Here is a 9,896-nt window from a genome sequence, read left to right as displayed (position 1 = left end):
GGTGGAGTTGTGAAAGAATCCGGCCATTCTGGAGAGCAATTTGGAACTATGCCCAAAAAGTTGTCAAACTGTGCATACCCTTTGACCCAGCATTGCTGCTATTGGGCTTATATCCCAAGAAAGACTAAAGAGTGGAAAGAGACCTATATGTACCAAATTGTTTGTGGCAGCTCTTTTCGTAGTAGCTAGAAACTGGAAGTTGAATAGATGTCCATCAGTTGGAGAATGGTTGGGTAAATTATGGTATATGAAGGTTATGGAATATTATTGCTCTGTAAGAAATGACCAGCAGGAGGAATACAGAGAGGCCTGGAGAGACTTACATCAACTGATGCTGAGTGAAATGAGCAGAACCAGAAGATCTCTTCAATGCTGTATGAAGATGTATTCTGATGGAAGTGGATATCTTCAACATAAAGAAGATCCAATTCACTTCCAGTTGATCAATGATGGACAGAAACAACTACACCCAGAGAAGGAACATTGGGAAGTGAATGTAAATTGTTAGCACTACTGTCTATCTACCCAGGTTACTTATACCTTCGGAATCTAATACTTAATGTGCAACAAGAAAATTGGATTTACACACATATATTGTATCTAGGTTTTATTGTAACACATGCAAAATGTATGGGATTGCCTGCCATCGGGGGGAGGGAGTGGAGGGAGGGGGGGATAATTTAGAAAAATGAATACAAGGGATAATATTATTTTAAAAATTACTCATGCATATATACTGTGGAAAAAAATTCTAAATAAAATTTTAAAAAAAGAAAAAGAAAAAGAAAATGTGTGTCCCAACCTTTTAAGTTTAATCAGTATTATAGCATTTTCTCCATTACTGTCTCCAGTCTAAACAATCAACAAAACAATAAACCAAGTCCTGATCTATGGCATTTGCTGATTTCTAAGATATAAATGCTTACACTGAAAATTTAACAATTGATTGAGTAGGGTCCTGCACAGACTCTTTGGGGGAGTCAAAGCTCCCCGAGTTAAGAATAAGCACCCACTTGCACAAAAAGACCAAGAGAGAAATGTAACCATTCTCAAAGAAATAAAAACAGTTCAATGTGTTTCCTCTGAGCATTACCTGGCATTGTTACAATGTACCCAATGTACCTGGGTAAGAGATAGAATTGGTTGCTTAAAGCCTTGTTCTTAATTGCTGAAGAGATTCAATGATCAGCAGTACCCTGAATGCTAAATCAAGAAATTTTGTATGCTCTTAGCATATATATAAAATACCTTGTCAAAAGAGACATTTGAATGCTATATTTCTCTTCCAAGTCCACTACTTTTAAAAATCCAACACATAATAAAAACAGCAAAGTCCTAAAATCTCTTTCAGTCATTGTGTGACTGTAAAGATATGATATGCTTCACAGAATAATTTTTGGAGGATATCTTGATACATTAAACATTATCATAAAGATTTTATAAGGAAGAGAAATTTTCAATTGGTAATTTCATTGCTAATAATTGTCATTTACAAATTTTTCTCTTTTTTTGAATAACTATGAAATCTACTGAAAGATGTTCCCTCAATGTTTTCAAGATTGTGCTGCCTCCAGCAGTAATTCATTTTGGATATAAGTAGTTTGGCTCAATTCCTAGTAACAATTTTATCTTCTTAAAATACATTTCTACTTTATAGCATATCCATGGGGATTGAGGCATGAATGTAAAAATAAAATGGTTTCATTGTCATCAATAATAACTATTGGTGGGGGCAGCTAGGTGGCACAGTGGATAGAGCACCAGCCTTGAATTCAGGAGGACTTGAGTTCAAACATGGTCTCAGACACTTATCACTGCCTAGCTGTGTGACCCTGGGCAAGTCACTTAACCCCAGAAAAATAACAATAATAATAATAACTACTGATTACATAAATGATTACAAATCAGTTCCATTTTCTATTTGTTGTCTTACTACCAACTTCATCTTGAATACTTTTAGGATATGTTGCTGAGTTGGATATCCTACCAGACTTTCCATAGATTTCTTTTTGTTTCTGCTACTTTTTACTATTTTATGAGGGTGATAAGAAAAACAATATGATGCAGTTAAAAGCTGGCCTTACTCCAGGATCAAATTCAAATCCTGCCTTTGACTCATGTAGGCTGTATGAGTCTGTTATGAGCCAGAACTCTGAACTTGAAACAAGGATTCTTACAAGGTGTTAAGTCAGTGGAATTGATGAGACAGTGATTATCTAGTTTAGCATAGTGATTAATAGTTCTCTAAATTCAGTATGATTGATTTAATCTTACAACAAATAATGGTTTCCTAGTAATATAATGATTGGTTTATACTCAGTGGAGAGCATATAAACTGGGAGCCTCAGCCAGAGTGAGGGCAGAGAAGACAAGCAGACTTGAGAAGCGGGAGCTCAAGCTCTCGGAGCCAAGGAGAGAGAGATTCATTTCCATCTTCATCAGCCTTGTGGTGGCAGGCCTATCCTCCTGCATTTTCTCCACTGAAACCAAGTCTCCTCTAAAGGCCATGAGAAAGCTAGCTGAACACCATAAAGACAATAAAGACTTTTGGACTTTAACACCTGGCTATTTTCATGGTGATTACTCAACTGAAACGAAGGCTGCCCCAAGACCTCCAGAAAACAGAACTAAGAACACTGCATGACTCTACTTAAGTCACATAATTTTTCACTACTCTAAACAACCTTTCAAAACTATGTGTTATAGAAAAGGTCTTGGTCTGTATTAGTAGAGGTAGTTTCCTCATTAGGTAGTTTCCTTTACTAATGAAATCACTAGTCTACTAACCTATCCCAATGAAGTCAATATTGGAAATAATCATCTACCATAATCCTCATGCGGCATTTTGCAAATGAGTGTATTTTTCAAATAGATGGTGTCCTTGCCTCTTCTCTTGGCAAAGAGATCAAATTTTTGTTGTGAGATAGATATCAGAGACATTGAAGGAAAGACAATTTTCACTTCTTTTCCTTACTCAAAATGGTCTAAGGATAGATTCATAGAAATTAGGTGTCACTCAGGTAAGTCATTGCTCAACCTAGATTATTCCCTGTAGCCCACTTTCCCACAGTTCTACTAGGAAGGTTGCCTCCTCTCAGTCCAAAAATAAATAAATAAATAAAGCTAATGAGAACTTAGGGAATATAAATCTGAAGAGATAAAAACTTCAAGATCAACTAAGAATCCCCCTAGGTATCAGTTAGTCTCTTGACAGTATTAGAAAAACAAGCAAAGGAAACTAGCTAATAATGTCAAGGGAAAGATTTGTAAAATCTATGTAAACTATGAGTTAACAAGTATAGAAGGACCTCTATTTAGAGAGCTTGACATGAATAAGTGAAGCTCAGTTATACTAACTAAGAGCTAGAGATAGCTTTCTCCAAAGAAAGCTATGGTTTAAAAACCATGTCATAGGAATATAGTCTGATAGGTTTATAAGCATCTTAGAAGGCTTTCAGGAACTCCATTCATAAAATGATTTTACTTTTAAAAACTGAGACCTGGATTTTGCCACCAACGGACAGAATGATTCCCTGAAAAATAGCTTTGTCTATTGTTGAAAATCAGGTCAGCGTCTCTGAGAATTCTGCTACTATTTCTGTGTGAGTCTGAAGGGATGAAAAAGTGTTCCCAGAATCAGTTACATTCATAAAGAGAAATCAGATTTAAGTTACAGGTATTGAGTGGGTTTTTTTTTTTGGGGGGGGGGTTGGGGTTTTTTGTGTGGTGTCCAATTGTACACTTATTCAGTCTATCTGTATTCCTCTATCTCTACCCCAGAGTTTGGTGCTCTTGCTTTTCATTTAAAAAAAAAAAAAACTCTAAGATTTAAAAGTTGGTTTTTTGTTTTTTGTATTAAAGGAAAAAAAATTTAAAGCTTAATTAAGAGAATACTTACTATAATTGTGGGTGAGGGGAGCAGAGGAATATCAAGCAATAGGTAGATTACTAATATAAATTTTTTGGCATTTTTATTTAATGAAAAAAGTATACTAAAAATTAAACACAGAAATGCCACATGCCATTAAGTGATGAGCAGTATATTTTTTAAAATTTAAATCTGTACGGTAATTGACCATCACAACAATGCTATATTGTCTTTTTTTTCTACAGAGGAAGAAACTGAGGCTGCAGAAGTTTAAATGAATTGGATAAAGACCATAGAGCTGGTAAGTGGCAGGAGTTGGATGAAGACTGATCTTTTTAAAAGTCCAGAATTACTTCCATAATTCTATGATTTCTTTGATAAGTTGGAAATGTTACCTTTACCAAATGTCATTCCATAACCTATCCCCTAGCCATATCATTTGTGTAGAAAGCATTGGACCACATTTTTGTTGAAACAAATATAATAATGTGTCCCACCTACACATCATTCCATCTGCCTTTCTCTATCCTGTTATGAACCTGAAGATTTATATTGAAAAGAGATGGAAGTGAATGATGATTCACCTTGATCCTGAACCACTCTCTGATAAAATTACAGTATAACATACAACAGTTCTCATCAAGTGTTCCATAGTAACCAGTGCATCTTATTGAAACCTGGCTTTCTTGCCAAGATTTCAGAACCACTTTCTGATGGCCCCAGAACTAAAGTAGACCTGTGTTCCCCTGTTCATGCCAGAACTGCAAAGTGAGATCATATTCTCCTTGGAAACTAAATCAGGCAAACATGGAAAACCCAAACCAGGGCTGAGCTAAATTTGGATTTCACTATGCCTAACAAAAACAGTGTTTAACATATTTCTGCTCAACCTTGTCAAGTAATCCATACCCTTAATTTTCTTTGCCCTTTCAACATCATTTTTATTTCTTAAATTCACATCCTTACAAAGCCATATAAATGGCATCTGAAACATATTACTACTGGTTTTAAATGTTTGTATTCTTTAGTATATTTCTGGAGTTTCCATTTCTTCCCATTTTTTGATTATATGTTTAGTTATAATTTACTCACAAGATGATATGAGAAAAACCTAATAGAATTCCAAGTTAGGAAAAATTCTCTGTAAATTGACATATAATTACATAGCATAGTATAATAGAGAGAAGGCTAGCCTTGAAAACAGAAAGATCTAAGTTCAAGTCTTGCTTGTTATACTTGCTAGCTTTATTATTCAGGGCAAGTCTCCTAATTTCTCAGTGTTCTCAGTAACTTCTCTAAAGTTATTATTTGCAAATAAAATATCAACCTGCACTGGTAGAAGAATTTTCTTCACTTGAGAGTTCCTTGTATCAAAAAAATCACAAACCTAGTCCCTATCCTTTATCCCTATAATTATGCTAGGTAGCCCTGTTTTAAATTATCTTTAAGTTTATGAAGCAACTTTAGGTTTTCCTTTCTTACCTCAAAAGGTCTGGAAGCTCAACAGCCAAAATATGAGTAAGAATAAATTGTTCTTGGTTTCTTTTGAACTGTAACTAAACATTCTCTTTAAATTCTTTCTTTTGAAATCTACTATTTGTCCTGCAGTTATGATCTCTATTCCATTAATATTCTACTTACTATATGAAATCTTTCTGTCCTTTCATACTATGGCCTCAATAGTCCTTCTTCAAAGACATCAAGTCCTCCACATAGATATTACTCCAACCTATAATCACTCCTTTTAACTGCTTCTGCCAAAGTATTTCTCCTCTAACCATTACTATAACTCCAACTGTTTCCTAGTGCCTCCTACCTTGAGAAGCACTTATAGGTCAGAGTAGTAAAAGGAAACCTTTTCCCAGCATGACTTTTAAGAAAGCAAATGTATATGTACCCTGTCATAAACAAGAAAGGTATGTAAAGATCAATAGGTATAAAACAGATATCAATTTAGTAGTACTTTGTCATCCATAGAGAATTATGGGAGATGACAATGACCAGTATTACCTTCATTGAAATAGAGAGTAGACTTGTAATTTTACTAGTAAGGGAAACTATCTTATGAGGAAACTCCCTCTACTAATACAGGTGAATAGTTTCTCAACAGTATTTAGTTTTGGAGGGTTGCTTAGAAAATAAACAGATTCTTAACTTTTCAAAAGACTTAACTATGAAACTGGTTAAGTAGATTGAAATTTAAGTTGACCAATTCAGAATTAAACCTGGGAATCTCCACATTCAAATGTTCAAAGCATCTTACTTTTAGAAAAGTGGACAATTTTTGCTTAAAATTTATAAAAAGTTAAGTTCTACAGCAAAAAATTGTTATAAGCAAAATCTTGGGCATTAAGATCTCTAGGTCCAAGTCAAGGATTTTTATTTTGTTCAAACTATATTAAATGAAGATAAATTCTAATAATAAAAGAATTGGAACAGCTCTTCAATTTTGATATAAAACTTGACTTTCCAAGTTGTAATTTAGAATGTTCACAAGATAAAAAAGATAAATACAGTTATAAGATTATAGCTGGGATGAACATTTTCTCCCTTTGTTATGTATCAACTCAACTATTTTTACTGGTTTCCCTTTTAGGTCCCACTCATTGTTTTTAACTCTACTATTCAGATGTATTCTTATTCCATGATCTCCACTCTACCTCTCCTGTTACATAATTTCCCTTGCTACGGATATTTGGTCCACTCCTGCTTTCCAGAACTAACCATTCTCTGAAGGGAATGCTTGTATGATAGATACATCAATGTGATGTAGTTAGGAAAAACAATAAACTAGGAATCAGAAAACCTGGGTTCATCCTGGCTCAGCATATCTATTTATCCTTAGTCAAATCACAAAAAAACCTCTCTAGACTTTAATTTCCTCATTTATTGAATGAGGAGATTGAACTAAATGAATGGCCTCTGTAGTCCCTTTTAACCCTAAGTCAATAAGAAGGAGGAGGAGAAGGAGGCTTAAGCCATTAAACTCCCTGAATCTGTTCCCTCAACTGCAAAAGAAAAAGACTGAACTAGATAGTTTCTAATACTTTTCAATGCAAATAGAATATGATTTTATCACACTGATTTAGAAGAAAACATGGGTCTCTCTATCTCATCCCCTCCAGAAAGAGCTTCTCCCTCATCATCATTCCTCCTCCCCTAAGATGATATTCCCATTTCATTGTGCTTTGAATTAACATACCATTCTGAAGTAAACTGTGGCCCCTGATCTTTGGGGGGAGGAGGGGAAGTTGACCTAAGTTAGAGAAACTCTAAAATCTCAACCCCTCCAGACCTCTGGGAGGAGCCCCACCCTCCTATTCCTAGGGGAAACTCCCAAGGAGACCTCCACCTACAATTCAATTGGAGATCTTGGTCTGGGCATAATCACTATCCTTTATTGAATTGAAAATTAGTCCCTCAAATTCATCTGAAGATTGCTCCTTAGCCATAAAAACCCAATATAATCAAAGGCTGAACCCCAAAACTTTGCTAAAAATCCTTTTAGGATTTGGCCTGCTGGGAAGTTGTTTCTTTTCAGTGTAATAAACCCATTTTTGCCACAAATCTTGCCTGCATTCGAGACTGCAAATTCTTTTGCAAAACACTGAGACACCACACTGGCCTGGGGATCTGTTATCTTCATTTCTCACACCTCAACAATTCCTCTTCAGGAGAATGCAGAATATGGAAAAGACCAAAAATAACTCAATGGAGACCAAACTGACCGACTTCATTCTCTTGGGATTATCTCATCCACCAAACCTAAGGATTTTCCTCTTCCTGGTCTTCTTAGTCATTTATATCTTGACACAACTGGGGAATATGCTCATCCTGCTCACAGTATGGGCAGATCCCCAGCTCCATATTCGCCCCATGTATATACTTCTGGGTGTCCTCTCCTTCCTAGACATGTGGCTCTCTACAGTCATTGTTCCACGGATCATCCTGAGCTTCACTCCTGCCAGTAAGACTATTCAATTTGGAGGCTGTGTAGCCCAGCTCTATTCTTTTCATTTTTTGGGAAGCACTCAGTGCTTTCTTTATACCTTAATGGCATATGACAGATACCTGGCAATATGTCGACCTCTACATTACCCTGTGCTAATGAATGGACGTTTGTGCACAATGCTTGTGGCTGGAGCATGGATGGCTGGCTCTATCCATGGTGCTATCCAAGCCACCCTCACTTTCCGATTGCCTTACTGTGGTCCCAATCAGGTAGATTACTTCTTCTGTGACATCCCTGCAGTACTGAGGTTGGCTTGTGCCGACACCACTATCAATGAGCTGGTGACTTTTGTAGACATTGGGGTGGTGGCTGCCAGCTGCTTCTTGCTGATCCTGCTTTCTTATGCAAATATTGTCTATGCCATTCTACAGATCCGTACAGCAGATGGGAGGCGCAAGGCTTTCTCCACCTGTGGCTCACATCTGACTGTGGTTACTGTATATTATGTTCCTTGCATATTCATCTACCTTCGACCTGGCTCCAAAAGCCCCCTGGATGGTGCAGTTGCTGTGTTTTACACAGTTGTCACCCCACTGCTGAATCCTTTAATTTACACCCTGAGGAACAAAGAAGTAAAATCAGCACTGAGAAAACTAGCAAAGAGTGGAAGTGCTACTAAATAGAATAAATAACTATTCTTATTCATTCAACTCTCTAACTTTTCTATTTATGAGAAATTTTTGAATTGTTAAATTGTTTTCTTATAGAATCTCAGTCTTTGGAGTTCCCATTTACACTGTAATTATCTTGGTATATACATAGCTATCAGCATGTTAAATCTTCTACTAAAATATAATCTCCTTGAGGGTATGGACTGTGTGTTTTCCTTTCTTTATATTTCAAGTAACTAGCACATATTACACACTTAATAAATGCCTGTTAGATAGAGTGCAACTCTAATCTAAGTTATCTGTGACAAGTGATCATCCAGCCTTAGTTTGAGTATTTTAAATAATAGATATGGCATCACCTCTGTAAGAAGTTCATTGAATTTTGGAAAAGCTCTAATTGTCAAGGCATTTTTCCTTTCGTTGAGTTTAAATCTGTTTCTCTACAGTTTTCATGTATCCACCTGAGTTCTGCCCTAGGGGATCAAGCAGAACATTGTTAATCCTTCTTTTCCATAATAGCCTTTTAAATACCTAAACTAAAGAGAGGTATTACTTCTACTCCTGCCCACACCAAAACCCTCGGTTCTTTACTCAAAGCATAATGAATTCCTTGCATACATTATTGATCCTTGCATGACATAGTTTTAGTCTCTTCCTCATCCTGTATGCCCTTTTCTGATAACAGCTTTTTAATGTCCCTATTATAATACAAGAAGGTTTAGTAACAACACTGATTCTGGATGCTGTACTTCTATTAAAGTAGTTTAGGATCATCTTGGAAGACCAGGTAGCACCTTGAATAGCATGCTAGATACTGGAATTCAGAACTCCTGAAAGAACTTCTAATTCCTACTGCAAACTTTTTCTAGTTGTTTGACCCTCTACAACCAAACGATTCACTTTGTCTCGGTTTGCTTATCTGTAGAATGAAGTTAATAATAGTACCTCTCTTCCAGGGTAATTGTGAGGATCAAATAAGATCTGTAAAGTGCTTTGCAAATATTAAAACATTATACAAATGCTAATTACTATTTTCATCTTAGCATTTTTCTCCCAAATGCTACTTGTCCTTTTTTTCTTTAAATAGTATCTTTCCTGAATACATACACAATTTTTGACATTCATTTTTTAAATAAAATTTGAAAATAAATTTTTAAATAAAATTTTTTTTAAAAATAATAAAATTTTGAGTTCCAAATTTCTCCCCCCTTTCCCTCTCTTCTCTAACACAGTAAGCAATTTGATATAGGTTATATTGTTATGCCACAGTTTCCTTTAATTGTTCTGCCTCAGTTTCCCTAAATTGTTCTCTCTTGATTTCACTAAATTGTCCTGCCTCAATTTCTTGAATTGTTCTGTCTCAATCCCCCTAGCTGCAATCCCCCTTCCTGACCATTAGAACTGA

At 35.8% G+C, this 9,896-nt stretch overlaps 1 protein-coding gene across 1 annotated transcript; it reads left to right on the top strand.

Moving 5' to 3' along the window:
* The first annotated feature begins 7,555 nt into the window (after positions 1-7,555).
* LOC141553664 (olfactory receptor 10G2-like) lies at positions 7,556-8,503 on the top strand. Its single transcript, XM_074285201.1, has one exon. The coding sequence runs from the start codon at positions 7,556-7,558 to the stop codon at positions 8,501-8,503; it is 948 nt and encodes a 315-aa protein (XP_074141302.1).
* Positions 8,504-9,896: the final 1,393 nt, after the last annotated feature.

The sequence above is a fragment of the Sminthopsis crassicaudata genome, chromosome 2, assembly GCF_048593235.1.
Source record: "Sminthopsis crassicaudata isolate SCR6 chromosome 2, ASM4859323v1, whole genome shotgun sequence".
In the NCBI taxonomy this organism is placed as follows: Eukaryota; Metazoa; Chordata; class Mammalia; order Dasyuromorphia; family Dasyuridae; genus Sminthopsis; species Sminthopsis crassicaudata.
Note: the sequence above shows the minus strand (reverse complement) of the source record. Positions and strands in the feature narration are given on the sequence as shown.